General features: G+C 38.6%; 1 protein-coding gene across 4 annotated transcripts in view; it reads left to right on the top strand.

Annotated features, from left to right (window-relative positions):
• The window catches only part of hoxb3a (homeobox B3a), a 30,275-nt gene extending 15,425 nt beyond the window's left edge, over positions 1–14,850 (top strand). For 2 of the 4 annotated variants that reach the window (XM_088316104.1, XM_088316105.1), the window contains exons 2-3: positions 4,586–5,268; positions 11,113–14,850. In XM_088316104.1, the coding sequence (XP_088172230.1) occupies positions 4,707–5,268; positions 11,113–11,987 (1,437 nt within the window). In that variant the 5' untranslated portion in view covers positions 4,586–4,706 and the 3' untranslated portion in view covers positions 11,988–14,850. Of the gene's footprint in view, positions 1–1,710; positions 1,825–4,585; positions 5,269–11,112 lie in introns of those variants that run through there. The other 2 variants (XM_088316103.1, XM_088316106.1) reach the window with 2 other exon arrangements.
• The last annotated feature ends 1,139 nt before the right edge of the window (positions 14,851–15,989 follow it).

A 15,989-nucleotide genomic window follows, 5' to 3' on the forward strand; every position in this document is an offset into this window, starting at 1 on the left:
ACATTTCGTCTGTACTGTGCGCATAAAACATAAAAAAGTCACGTTCTGTTTCAATAACAACGGACTGTCATTATCCTTGTTAAAGGGAAGTCCAGTAAAGAATATAAATAAAGAAAAATACGTCCGTTGCCTCCCCACTCGTCTAAACACAGCCTACTGATTAATATTGTGTTTGTGGAATGAAGATGACATTGCAGTTGCTCAGGGCGCTGGTTTGGTCATGTGACATTTGCAACCTAAGCCATTATTGCTTGTCACCTGAACCCTGAGCCACTGTGATGTCAGTTGCAGTCGACAGCGAGTGGCAAAATTGCTGCCCCCTGAGATGGATAAATCAATTGAATTTTGTTGCTTACGCCATATACCACAAACGTAATATTAGTCCGAATGCTGTGTTTAGACCAGTGGGGCCACATAGAACATATTATAATAAAGATAATTACTTCTTTGACTGACTTTGTAAGTCTAGTGTGTGAATTTTAATTTTTTTTCATAGTATAGCTATTGCGTCATATGACGTAACAATGCCATTGATTCATTATTTTCACGTTTTGTTCAAAATAAAAAATATGATTCAAACAATACATATATTCAAATAACTTTTGAAATCCGATTATATAGGAATCAGACGACATAATTTGTATGCATTGAGTGTATTTAATTAGATTGCGTTTTAGCCTGAATGGAAGTGTTCCCTTCTCCGTTTATTGCATTCACAGACCAGTTTAAATACAGACAGCTGAGTGCGAACAATCCTTACCAGCAAAAAAGCTTTCCCGCAATCAGTCTACAGAGGAGTAACTATTACCGCTGAATGCGTTTATATTCTCGCCTTAAAGTTGTATGTTCACGTGGCATGGTCACGGGATCTCTCATCGTTCTTGGAATCAGATGAAATTACATGACATTTTGCGTGGGTGTAAATTACCATTTTGTGTGAGCGAAATTGAGCTACATTTTGGAATGGGCATAGCACATTCGTTGATTCATTTCAGAAAACGCGCTCTAAACCTAACATAGGGTCAGCAACAATATGTAAAAAATGTGAATTATATCACCACGACAGCAACTTCGATTTGTTTCTTATTCTTACATGTGGGATAATGCGCAATCCTTGCCTTTTTATGAGCGTCAATATGGAGCACAGATCCAACAAGCAAGTAGTGAGACGTTCAAGATACAGGAGAAAGGAAAACAAACTAAGACGAAAAACCATGGTCGTTGAATCTTTAGCAGTCTCATCATTTGTTCCTTCGGGGCTATATGGCTGTGTTGGGTAGTCCGAGCATGCAGCGATACAGACCGAAAAAGAAAGACATTTGAGGCCATTGTTATCAAGAAGCAGCGGTGCAAGCAGGCAGGCAGCGCTGGTCGTGAAGTGGAGGGGAGCGGGGGGGGGGGGGATGGGGGAGCGGGGGTCTCAAGCAGGCAGCAGGCGGGCTCCCGGTAAGCTCGCTCAGCCTGTGAGCTAGCTATAGCCTGTCCGTCAATTCCACCTGTATACCGACTCACTTCCATCACCGAAGTCTTGAATTTGTCCACCTCTCTCATCCGCTGACCGTTCATGTCACAAGGCGTCCGGCTTGCCGCCTTCCGCGGCCGCTGGCGCCTAGAGGTGGTGGTGTTGCTGTGGTGGCGGCGGTGGCGGCTGCAAACAGACGCTCGCTTGGCGAGAAAATATCGGAGCAGCTTGCGGAGAGAATAGAGGAGGACCGAGAAACGCCAGGATCTATTTCGTTATTTGAACATGATAAATGAAATGTCCCAGTGACGATCTTGCTGGCTCCTTTCGAGGTTGTACCGGGACCGCCGGTGCTAAAAAAGGTAAGCATGCCCCCACCAGCGGGCAGGCCAGGCGCTAACGGACAAGCTCGAACAACAAAGCATAAATTTGATGTGTTTGCGCATTGGGCAGTTAGGGGCTGGCTCGGTTATTTATGACTCGTATGATTTCAATGCCGGCTCAACGAGAGTTCACTGTGCTTTAAAGTTTACTATGCTTTAAACTGTCTTAAAGCTGCCCCCAGCCTCGACCCCCTCTACCTTATTCTGTCTGGCCTTTCTCTCTTTTCGTATTTATCGTCGGCTCCCTCACTCCCTACGATTATTTTCTTTTGAGAAATACATAATGGCTGACGATTTAAACAGTGATGATTCATAAAATTTCTCTTAGGGTTTCAAGGGTCCACATTGAGTTTTATTTATTTATTTATTTATTTATTTATTTATTCATGTATTCATTCATTCATTCATTTATTTATTTATTTTTGCACGTGGTGTTTACTCCCAAATGTATACTTTAATTAAAAATAGTTTTTTGACATGTCAGAAGCATACATCGTATCATCTCAACATCAATCTGCAGAGTATTATTTATTATTTCCTTACTAACTTGAATTCCCCCCCGTTGATATTTTATAAGCATTCCGTAATGTTAAAATTACACACACTCACACACACGCGCACGCAAACGCACACACACCCCCACACACGTATATATATATATATATATATATATATATATATATATATATATATATATATATATATATATATATATATATATATATATATATACATATATATATATATATATGTATGTATGTATGTATGTATGTATGTGTGTGGGGGGGGGTGCGTGTGTGTGCGTGTATGTGTGTGTTGGCTTCCTGTCTCTCAGCTTGCATGGTGTGTCACAGCAGGCGCCATTTGTAATTTTATATCACAGGATGAAGCAGTCACTGGACACCAAGGCCGACCTCTCCCTACCTCTTTCTCTCTTGTTTTTGCCTGGGTGCTTGTGTCAGTAGATTATTCAGGGAGACGTCTAAGAAAGTTGGTGATCGTATTATGCTGTAGCCCTTACAAGCCAGGGGCATAGAAATTACATGGCCTGTTTTAATGGTGGAATGGTTATGATTTAATAACATCGTCCTCCTACCCTCATTGCCATGGTCTCGCTCTCTTCTTTTTTTCCCTCCCCCATCTCTGCTTGCGACTATTCCTCTGAGTAAATAATTAGGATTCCAGCTTGTCTAGCGGAAGATAAATGGCTGACATGTGTGACGTGCTGAGAGCTAGAGAAGGGCTGGACTGTGTCATCCCGGATAAATAAAAAGCATACAAATAATAAAATTTAAAAAATGTATTTTTTTTTAATTTAGTTTCATGTTTTTCATAATTTGGTGTGCAGTGTACTTTAGACTCATTCCCTCTCCGTTGCTTAGTTTCAATTTAGTTTACTTATTTAAATAAGAACTATTTACATTATCTTTAGAGGTCATTTATCACTTAATTAAACAAATCACTGAGAACATCAGAGCCATTTTTATGAACGAAGATTTATATTTCATGTGCAAAATCGAGGTGGTTTCTTTATTATTCCGTGAGCAGTGAGAGGGGCATTATTAAAATTCATCCGTCCTTTTAAAATGTTAGCAGGACAATGAACAAATCCTAGGTGTTCTCACCGGTTCTATCCTATCTATCTATCTATCTATCTATCTATCTATCTATCTATCTATCTATCTATCTATCTATCTATCTATCTATCTATCTTTCTATCTATCTATCTATCTATCTATCTATCTATCTATCTATCTATCTATCTATCTATCTATCTATCTATCTATCTATCTATCTATCTATCTATCTATCTAATACCTATTTATCTAAATTTTGATAATATATATTTTAAAAATATATCATATGGAGTGTTCAATACAAAAACAAGCCAAAAAGCTATGGATGCTTGAACATGAGTGAATATGTATGTGTTACGTTTTGTTAAAGTGTGACAAGGGCAGCCTTTAAATTAGCAGCAATGAGACAAGAGGCAAGTCTCAAATTCCATACCACACTGACACAAATAGGCTACCTGCATTAGTCGTTAGAACACAGGCTACAGAGTGACCAGTTTACCTTCGACTTTACAAAAACAAATGCCACGATCATTGAGGTTAACAACTGAGTTGCTAGTTTTTGACATATCTGAAAAAATAAAAAATAACACACACACATACACGCACACACCCACCCCCGCACACACACAAACTGTATTTGCAAACAATAAAAAATGCATTGAAATGCTTCCGATAGCAAATGTTTTGTCTCATAATAACTTAACTATAACTTGTTTATTTAGATTTAATAGCTAGTTGTGCAATTATTAGTTTTCATTTTCTTGTTATTTTATTGTAATGTATTGTTAATATTACTACATTACTACATGTTATTTCACTAATATTGTATCACATTTTACTCCTTGCTTTTACATTGTTGTCGCCCTGTTTTAACATTCAGTCACAGCCTACATACTGTATGTCGGGGTGTGTGTGTGTGTGTGTGTATGAGTGTGTGTGTATGTCTTCCTTTGACGTGTGTGTGCATGTGTAAAGAAAGAGGTCTGCCCTCCTCATGCCCCCTCCAGAAGAGCATCTGCAGCCTGTGCTGGGGCTCAGAAGGGAGGGGGGCAGGAGGTGAGGGAAGAAAAGCGCTGGTTTCTATTCATGTCATGCCGCCTTTCAGTGGCAGAAGATGGATTTATCTCTCTCATTTCTTGTTTCTGCCTTTCGTAACCTTTTAGGTCAGATTGCAGGGGGCCATTCTAGAGACACCGTCACGTGACCCCTGGTGCCAAATGGTCTTCCGGCAGTGGTTCTCAACAAGGGCCGGAGCTAAAGAAGACGTTGCCGCATTTCCCAGACATGCAGAAAACAACATACTACGACAACTCAACACTTTTTGGTGGCTACGCATCTTATCAGGTGCAGGGGGCATCAACTGCACCTGCCAACGGCTTTGGGGGCTATGAAGTCCCTGGGTCTCATCATCAGCCAGCCTTTGAGTCAGCAACCCATCTGGATGTTGACTCTTACCACCGATCTGCCTGCTCTTTGCAGACACTGGGTGGTAGCAGTGGGCAGCACCAACAGCAACAGCTAGCCAAAAACAAGGAGCTGAATGGCAGCTGCATGAGACCCACCCTGCCTCCCGAGCACCTCACTGGGTCCCAAGTATCCCCACCATTGGCCCCAAATCCAAGCGACGACAGTACCGTATCTCAGCAGCCAGGGGGCAGTGCTGGCTCCTCATCTGTCACCAAATCAGGCCCCAGTAGGTCTTCAAATTCCTCCTCCTCTACATCATCCTCCACTTCCTCTTCGCTGCCCTCCAACCAAACTTTGGCCAAGCAGATATTTCCTTGGATGAAAGAGTCCCGCCAGGCAACCAAGCAGAAAAGCTGTTCACCCAGCAACTCGGGCAACGGTGTGTTTTACCCATCTTTTTTATTGTCACATTCCGCCAAATTAGCAACTAAAGAATTGTATCTCTTCTGGTCTTTCAAAGTCCACTCTTCGCTCACAATTATTTCCTTTTAATTTGTTATTATTTTGGCAATACGTATTCTAAAATAACTTGAAAAAAAATAAAATAAAGAAAAATTCACTCAATCATATCAATAATACTGGTCAACAGGAAATTTGAATTAGAGATGATTTAAGCATATTTTTGCCGCTGATGTAATTAAAAATGTCATTACTTTTTTTCCTAGCACTTTAGGTTTTTGATATATTTTCAATTTATTTAATCACTTACACAATCATGATTTTACCATGCATTGTAATTTATAGCTATGAAGAAAAGAAATCCACCTGATGCTGGACCTAATCCTTAATTAATACATATTACTAAATGCTGTATAATATTATATTACATATTTTATCATTGTTAGTATTATTATTATTGCTATTACTATGAAAATCTGATATGCAAGAGAGTAAAAGGAGGGCAGATTCAGAATCAGCGCAGAAAATTAATCTTGAAAAGTCTCCTTGAATCTTTAAAATAAAAAAAAAATATATTTTTACACCAGTTTTATTCAATTCTCTATTTAGTAATACACCATTGCCATTTTTCTTGTGTTTGAATCAGAAAAGATACAAGCCTTTTAACAAGCCTGCCTTCTTTTTATGCCAATCAACATGCTCCTAAAATACTTCCCTCTCTTAGATTCAGTAATATCATTCCAGTAATGTGATATTTAAATGAACTGATTGGGGATTTGAGACCACCTCTATATGGTTTGTGTTCACTTGCTTTCTGCTGCAGATTTTGCTACAGGGGCTTTGTCTTGTCCGCTAAAATGGAATCTAGCTGCTCACAACCAGTAACAGGGCCTTTGTCTCTTAATAACTGCCACTGTTATCATGCAGTAACAACGAATATCAGGTAATACAATGCTGTGCTTCACAGTATCCCTACCTAAGAATGCAGTGAAAAAAAAATACACATGGAGTCCTTTTACTTTTGAAGACAGTAATATGCCAGTTATTTCACAATTATTTGACTTAGAGCAAGTACTCAGTGAAAAATTAGTACTGAAGTATAGAGTGAACACAGAGTTGATGAGTTAATATTGACTAATTATATATATATATATATATATATATATATATATATATATATATATATATATATATATATATATATAAAATAAGATGATACAAACACGAAGAAATAGTTAAACCAACGAAGAAGCAGTCACTAACCAATAGGGCTGCATGATATAGGAAAAAACTGACATTGCGATTTTTGGGGAGGCTCCGATGTACATTGCGATACTAAAACTAGAAGAAATTTCACCAGATGACTCAAATAGCTCTGTTTGAGAAGACTTTGCTTTGTTTATTATGCAGCTCTGGGATGGCCACTTGCGAGAAATACGTGGGACACGGCATTTTATACCTTTTGTCGAGTGTGCGCATCATTTACCCCTCTTTCGTGACGGCGTAGAGTTGATTGCACAGTGTCTTTTGCCACGTACAAAGTTGTTGCATTCGTGATTTGTCGACGCTGTTTGGACTTCTTATCATAAGGTGTTATAATAAAGGCGTCTGTCATTGTTTTTTGAGTAGATGGTTTCACATCGGGTCCCACTAATGAGTCTGAACTGCTTATACGGGGGCTCGGAATAGCGATTCAAGCGGGGGGCTGAGCAAGACGGTCTGTGTAGTCTCTATAATGTAGAGAATAGTGCAGCGTGCTGCTTTTATGAAACAAATCAAAAGTTTCCGTGTTCTAAAAAAAATGTAAAAAAAGATAGAAACATCACACGTCTTACAATGTGACTATTGCGCATGTGCACATCGCAATCGCGTATTCAAACAGCATATCGTGCAGGCCTACTGACCAACGCAGAAGAAGCAGCTAACTCAATGACACAGGCGTGTGGCATACTTGCGTACAGCGATAGAGTGGCGAGTACAATTATTAGTATAAAATGACTTCATGCACACTAACCTGATTAAAGACCTTCCGATCAAGATGTGTTGTCCTCTAAAGGCGTTCCTGGTCTCTGATGTGCAAGTGCCAGTGTTAGCCATGTCAACCAAATAAAATATGAATGTACAATGGCAAGAATGAGCTTTAAAGATAAAGTAACTTTAAAACAGTTGCTCACCTGAAATGCATATTAGTTCAAGAGAGTATTAGTTCACGACACTTGCATTGTATGAACATAGAATTAAGGCTAATGTACAATAAGTGCATCATTAACGCAGTTTTGTGGTTGCATCTAATGAAAATAAGCATTTACAATGCACTTGTGGAGTGAAACTGCACTTTACACTATATAACGATGTACTCAAAAACTGCTGTTTTTTAAATAGGTTAAAGAAAATCAATCATTATCAATATTGACTAATATGAAATATTTACGTGCACGTTTTAAGCCATATCGCCCAGCCCTACTAAACATATATTCAAATGGGAGTTTATTTAATCTTTATATTGATCAGCTTATTACTCTATTTCAGTTTCATTGGCCTCTTATTAAAGGATAAGTAGTACGTTAGAATAAAATAACCTACAGTTTTTATTTTCAATATTTAAAAAAAGGGGGGAAAAATCAATATATATCGATATTAATCAATATAAAATACATATATAGTAATATATTTTTCAGTCATATCGCCCAGCCCTAACTGTGTGCATATTTGTGTTTGTTTGTGCCTGTTTGTTGTTACTTATACCCACACTGTCATTCTTTTTTTTACCCTCCCAAAAAACAACCAAAATATGACTAAAATGTTGGTAATATTGCAGCAGAATCTATTTTGGAATTGTTGATTGCTTATCGCGAGACTTGGGTCTTTCTTTTCATTGCTGGTAGATGCCAAAATTCTGGCAAATCTTTATTTTCATGCATATGCAAGCCTCTTGAGGGGAATCTGCCCCATGCTGGGCGTTCCAGGTGGATACTTTGTTGTACGAAAACTTTCTTAACTATTGCCCGCCAGAACCACATCACTGCTTTTACACTGGTAGTCTAATGCAATGTTGGTGTATTTGATCAGGGCCCATTCAGCTCGATTATGCGCTCTGCTCACGTGTGGTGGATGTTCTCAAATTTGACTTGGGCAAGAATATTTGGGGCGGTAGGCAGTCTTCAATTGCTAACTTCACAGTGCAATTATGTGTTCTCACTGGCTAACTTTACCTCATCCACTCGTGGGGGTGTACTTTAAATTCCTCATAAATGTAGTTTGTACACTTTGACCTCCTGCCATAGGGCAAATCAATTTCTTCTTCCGCCAAGTCATTGACTATCAGTGTGCTCCTTACACGCCACATTTAGAGTGAATGAGAGGAGCCGCTTAGATGGATGTCAAATCAAGTTGAATGTGTTCACATCCACACCGGTGCACATCACCTTTTTTAAATCTACTTGTGTGTATGCAAAAATACTAACATGGTCAAATCCGCCACTACAGATTGACAGCTTGCCATGATAGACTTGCTCCGGTCACAAACAGAGAATCCCAGGTGTCGGTTGTGTGAGGCTTTACAGTTTTTGTTTCTAAAAGCACACACAATGATTCTTATTTGCATGCTTCATAATGTAAACAACACCAAAGCTTATGCAGCATAGGTGGAACAGATGATTCCGAAAGAGTCACACGGAATGAGTTTAAACGCACTAGGAAAACAAAAACCTAAAGTTTGGAGCGTCTTTTATATGATTTCACGAAAGAAACAGACAACTCAATATGAAAGACAACATTTATTAGTTCTGCCCATCAGCTCTGAAGTATAAAAACAATTGTTGACATTCATGCGGTTAAAATCGAGCAACAAGTAGAACCATGCTAACATTACTCTCACCAAAGTGGGCACAGTTATTCCTAATTATTCTTGGCAACTTGGCCACAATTCAGCAAAATCTTGGCAAATCACAGCTGCAACTGCTTGGGATCTTTCAGTGTAGTTGAGTTGGAAGGATTTCAAGACCTTATACTCTATACTATATCTACTCTGTCGTATTATACATCATGAGTCGAAAATATAAGATGAAGTAGTTATGATATATTGTTGTGTTTATGTACTGTATTCACATATGCACATATATTATAGCATGGACTCTCAAATTTATGTTGACATAAACGAACAAATTAATCAAATGGGTTACTCATTGTACTGTTCCCGAAAAACACATCATCGTCCAACAAATAATATATCAACATTTTCAAAAATGAAAATGAAGTTCACTTATACATCACTTTATCTACTCCATATGGTTTCCAAAGTTTCCACTTTACAAAGCCTTATTTTGTAAACCTACTGACATTGTACACTGGAACGTTGACGCTGCTGTGACACCATTCAAAAAGTGTTCCTTTTTTATTTAAAAACAACCAAGATCACTGTGTCCTAGCCAACAGTAGCATCCGGGGTGTTTGTTGTTGTTGTTGTTGTTGTTTGTTTATGTGCTTGTGGTCCAATTTCAAATACATTCGTGTTATGTTGTTCCAGCTTGTTTGTCAAAGCTAACTTAAGTGAGTTAGTCTATCAGGTCTGGTGTCCAAATTTGGAAAATCCCTTCGTTTGTTGCTATGAAACCAGGAGAGGCCAACTAACAGAAGTGGTGGTCATACACTGCTGTGATGAGCTTCATTGATTGTACTGCTTAACACTTTATTTACTGCTCATTACCGGCTTTTGCTTGAAGAGAACGGCGCCTGCACCTTACGTGCACATCATTTTTTTTTTAAATGTACACATAATGGGATTTTGTTGTTTACGTTTGTTGTACCATAAAGCTACAATTTCGGGGCGATATGTGTTTTTTTACATGTTTGAAAATACTTTATAAATGCCATTTTGTATAATTGAGTTCATTATGACGTAGATCTGCATCAAAAAGTGTTAATAATTGCACTACTTCTACACAATACCAAATCGCCATCCCAAACGTAACCAAATTGAACTGTTCCGCCCTTAAAGATATGAATGAACCCTGACTTCCACTGCTTTAATAAAAATAAAAATAAATCAAATCTTAAAAAAAAAAATAATAATTAATACCGCCCCAGAAAACACACGAGAAAAACAACACAGTAGGTCACGAGGCCGTTCTTGACGGATGAAACGTTGACCTTTTTGGGCAGACACAGATGCCAGTGCATAACATAGCTGTTTTTTGTTTTTTTTATTCAGTGGAGTAAACATAGATTCATTGCGAGGCCTTGGATTTTGTATAACGTGTTGTTTTCTTTGTTGTTTCTGCCATGCGTCGTTTAAATAAGTCACTTAGAACACGTGCTATTGTGTTATACTGTGGCGACTGTGTGACTGCCTGGTTCCAATTTATTGGTGAAATGGAGTTGAACGTCACTCATGGTTCCGTTGGATTGGTGAAACAGAGTCTCGTGGTAGCACTGAAGGCATGAGTGTCTCTGATGAACTAAAACAAATAGATCACAAAGAAATAATAAGTACAGTAGATGAAAAGTCTGTAATGGACATAATGTACTGAATGGAATCAAGTAAAAATAGTGTTTCTTCTTGAAAAATTTACTCAAGTAAAAGTATGTTGTATGTCTATTAAAACTACTTAGACAGGTAAAAGTTATCCAAAAAAATCACGCAAGTAAATAACAGTAAGTAAGTAACGGACTAATTGTAGCGCATTATTACCCACTTCGAGTCAGAAATAATTTCAGAATTAATTTGCTTGTCTGCTGCCTCTTCCATTCAACCCTTATTTTTTGTATTTCAATCCCACTCTTATTACCCTGTTTAGCTCCCGCTGATAACTTTTTCCTCTCCCAGCAGCATCAGGTGGAGGTGAGAGTGGTAGCGGCGGGGAGAAGAGTCCTACTGGTGGCTCATCAGCATCATCGAAGCGAGCACGTACAGCGTACACCAGCGGCCAACTTGTTGAATTGGAGAAGGAGTTTCATTTCAATCGATACCTGTGCCGTCCCCGGCGTGTGGAGATGGCCAATCTGCTCAACCTTTCTGAGCGCCAGATCAAGATCTGGTTCCAGAACCGACGCATGAAATACAAAAAGGACCAAAAGTCCAAGGGATTAAGTTCCAGCTCAGGAGGGCCTTCACCAACTAGCTCACCGCCCCTGCCCATGCAATCCTCTGCCAGTTATCTCAACTCAATGCACCCAATGATTGGGGGAGGTGGGGGAGCAGGGTCAGCCTATGATGCTCCATCTCCCCCGTCCTTTGGTAAACCTCACCAAGGAGTTTCATATTCCATGTCCACTGCCTACTCCAACCTCCCAATGAAGGGTTGCCCTCCACAACAGAAGTATAGCCACCAAGATCAAGACTACGGTGAGCCACATCCTCACCACGGCCTTGTACAGGCCAACAGTACCAGCTTTGGAACTCCCAGTAACATGCAGGCCAGTCCAGTGTATGTGGGGGGTGGCAGCTATGTGGAACCCATGCCTGGCTCTGGGCCCTCCATGTATGGCCTAAATCACCTGGGGCCCACACCATCCCATCACCAAACCATTGAATACAATGGTGCAGGGCCCATGTCATCCACTAACCAGCATCATGTGAGTGGAGGGGTACCCCCAGGTCCCTGTGACCCGCCCACTCATGCAACATACACAGAGCTCTCGGCGCACCATACCTCGACTCAGGGCAGAATCCAGGAGGCACCCAAGCTCACTCATCTGTAGCATTGGGAAGAAAATGAAGGAAGATCCCACAAAACAAGTAATGTGACTCATTAACGGGCCGAACTAACACTTGACGACTTGCAGAAAAAAGGAAGGCATTGGAGGCAGAAATGAGACAGAGGAGCAATTCAGTATTTTATGTTTTATAGCCACTCAAGTGGGTAATCAATGTTTTGGCCCTCTCTTCATGTCATTGATGTCAACAATATGTCAATGTAATTATTTTACTCATAGAAAAGCACTTCATTTGACTTTGGATTCATTAATTTCAAACAAGAACACATTTTGGACCTTTTATCCTTACATTTATGCAGTAGGTAATGAGCAGGCAGCACAGTGGGTGGCACGTCTTTGTCTGGAGTTTGGCTGGTGTCCCACATTCTAAAAACATGCTTTTTAGGCAAATTGAATACTCTAATTTTTTGTCCCACGGACCAGGTGAAGCAATTACATGCTTTCCCTGGACCAGCAGTATTTTCCCCCAAGGCGTCATTATTACGATCTTACCTTGTTTTTAAATTGCCAGTTTTAAAACATCTGTTCTAAAGGTAACTAGAGAGTACTTCAGCATTTTATTAACTTATGTACATAAGTACATATTTCAAAGAAAATGTGAACAGAGACTATTATTAAAACATTTTTACACACCAAAACAACAATTACAGAAAAATTAGAATAACACAGTGGACGACTAAAACTGAAAAAAATTAGCCCTCAGGAATGAATATGCCTTAAAAATAAACATTTTTGAATTCATGATCTGTAATTTGGTATCATTGCTTTTTGTAAATTTTTATGAAAGATCTTCACTTTACTGCTGCTTTTATCCCGTAGCTAGTGAGTAGCGGCGAAATGGCTAAGGCTACTTGGAAAAAGGCTGTGCAAACTCCACTCTCGTTTTCATGCTTTCCACATCATCATGCCGGTGGTACTTGTTCAAATGATTCAATATCACTTGTTGTGTTGTCCGTTTATGAAGAAATACCCTGCACAACGGTTTCATTTACGCCTTCAATTCGGCCCGGTACCAAATACCAGTCTGCGGACCAGTGGTTGGAGACCACTGTTCTAATTTGAATTTTAGTTAGAATTGCTGTCTATTTTTGCCTGGTATTGACTGGTGACCAGTCTAGCATGTTACCCTGCTTCTCGCCCGAACTCAGTTTGGATCGGCTCCAGTTACCTATGACCCCAACGCCGACAAGCGGTATAGGAAATGAAAGTTATAAAAAAACATGCATAGTATTATAGAGCCTAAGTCGTAAGTGTAGTCTATACTTAATGACGATATAACAACCAGAAAAATGAGGCATTTATTTAAATACATTCAAATTCAAAACTAACATCAACTGATTTCTACAGATCATTGTTCACGATGAAGGATACTGATTAATATTCTTTTTGAATAACATCAATTGAGACTTCTTTAAAATAACCAATACCCCACAAGACCTATATATCGAACAGGTCTTCCAGATGAAATAGTGGAGCGTTTAATGGGAAATTACTGAGGTGGCTAGATTAATGACAGTGAGTTTTCTTCCCCTCCAGGCAACACATGTTGTTGTCATCTGAGTTGAGTGTGTTGAGCTCTTACAGAGAGGAAAGAATAGCTGCCACTCTTCACTCTCGCCTTTCCAGAAAGTGCATAAAAACGCTGATTCGTGATCCTCTGTCTCTTTTCACCTCCTGCCATGAATTTCAGTGTGGATCCAGATTTAATCACTAACCCATTGTGTTTTATATGTCACAACAGCACATGCCCTTAAAAGAGAGCCACATTTTTCTCTGATTCTATTTATGTCTCTGTACACAAACTTAACACCTACAATCACTTCTTCTCCCACTCCAACTGTGTTTGGAAAGCTCTAAGGCTATACTGATCCCCGAGAATGATACACATACAGTGTCTTTCTAAGTACTTTAGCAGACCACCCCTTGTACACACAGCAATGCTAAGCTAGTTTCCTATGGTTGGTAAATGTACAGTCAGGTAACACCCGCTGATGACATTGTTACATTTTTTTTTAATTCCCTTATTTTCGCACATCATCGATACAGGGTATAAAGTTGAGAATGATTTTTATTTATGATTATGCCCATTCTCACTCACTTTCTCTAATGGAAGGGTTTACATAAATAAGTGGGCATCATTTTTGTTTTTTTTCCTCACGTCTTAACTTTTAAAATGGATACAGGGTATATATTTGAACAAAAATGTTAGTCCCAGAAATGTGTGCACATTTTTTAGAAAAAAATGGTTTATTTGTTTGAAACATCTGTAAGGAGAAGTTTGGGACAAAGCATTAAGGAACCTTTTTTTAAAATAATTAACTCAGTTCCCACTCTACACTCCCTGATGTTTTGAAAATATATTCATGTTTTTTAAAAGTGCAATTTACACAAATGCGTTTCGCATATGGGCATCATTCTGCACTTAGAGTTTACATTTTTAAGTTTAAAGTAAAAAAAAAAAAAAAAAAAGTCAAACTTTTTATTTTGAGGAAGGGTCTCCAATCAGAGTCTCTCACAGATGTGCGTTCAAGTGAACATTCATATAAAATATTTATTTGTTATAGCCAGTTTAAAAGAATTCTCTCTCTGCATTATCGTTATTTATCCATCATGTATTTATATTGAGAAAAGAATCCTGTAATTTTTTAGCATTTACCTGTTATGAAAGAAAAACAGCATTGTGTTTCTTCTTTGTCGATTGTACTGAAGTTACATTTTTAGTTCTTGTATTTTGATAGGGAATAAGTACTTTTTAAGTTCCTACAGTGACCCTTATACATAAATGTCTTGACATGTACAAGGAAATGGCAAGGATTGAGATTGGTAACTCATCCATGCATACTGTAGTATTGACAACATATTAGCTGGGGAAAAAAGAAGAGAACTTTTTGGAGAACAATTACTTGTTAATTTGCCCTTTAGTAACTTTTTATTTAATTGTTTATAGAGTTGTCTGTCCAACAATTCCTTAATAAAATGTTACTTTATTAAGTGTTTCATTGACTGTTTTGACATCAAATCAAGCAGAAAACTTGAGCTGCTGACTTTGAAGCACAATTATAATAATACCCCAAATCACACATGTACTTCTCTGTAGGAACTCTATATGGTCAGGTCAGCAAAGTCCAGAAGCAGCCTATTAGACAATAATTTAAAACGATTATGTGTAAGTAAAACCAACCAACCAAAGAAAAAAACAAAAGGTAACTTCACAATCAACAAAATAATCTAATTCTAGAGATTTTTTTACAGGAGCATTCACACTGCAACCCTGTTGTTGCTTTGACTGCGTTTCCCCTCCTCTCCTGCCGCTTTACGTCTGATCTTTTGATTCTTGCATCTAGTTTTGATATGAGAAGCTGATAATGAGCCGATTAACATTAAATACTGAATCCGAGGAAATTAGCTCCAGATATACTCACCACAAGGAAGTTGCCTTTATATGATATTTATTTGTCCAATAAGATTCAAGTGAACACAATCTGTTGTTGATGTTACGTAAAAAAAAGCTGCAACGGGTTTCCCGTTATGTAATGTAGCTGTCATAATTGTTTTAAGATGCCTTAATAGTTTTGAGTGCTCTGACATTTATTATCCATTCGTTTTAATATCAAACGGATTGTTGTTTCACTAGCAGAGAATGTGACTGTACTACATAAATTATCAAAAAAAAAGGACCAATATAGAACTTATCAAAATGCTCACATATAGATTCACGATTTTGCTTATTTTTGGCTAAGTGAAAATAATAATTATATTAATATATATCCATGCTGCTCTTCCTGGATGTATCACTGTCTCATCTGTTTGGAAAAAAACTGGCGCACGCCTAGACGTGATCACGTGGTTTGGTGCCTCACAGCAGCTAGGAATCTTTCCTTCCCTCGGTTTGGGCCCCACCCCACCATTTCTGAGAACTTAAGACTTGAGACATAAATCAGCGTCCCATAAATAACGGCCGTACTTCCCTTTACATTTTCGTTGGAC

This window comes from Idiotropiscis lumnitzeri, chromosome 15 (genome assembly GCF_059441095.1).
Source record: "Idiotropiscis lumnitzeri isolate Australia: NSW breed Sydney's pygmy pipehorse chromosome 15, RoL_Ilum_1.0, whole genome shotgun sequence".
NCBI classification, from domain to species: domain Eukaryota; kingdom Metazoa; phylum Chordata; class Actinopteri; order Syngnathiformes; family Syngnathidae; genus Idiotropiscis; species Idiotropiscis lumnitzeri.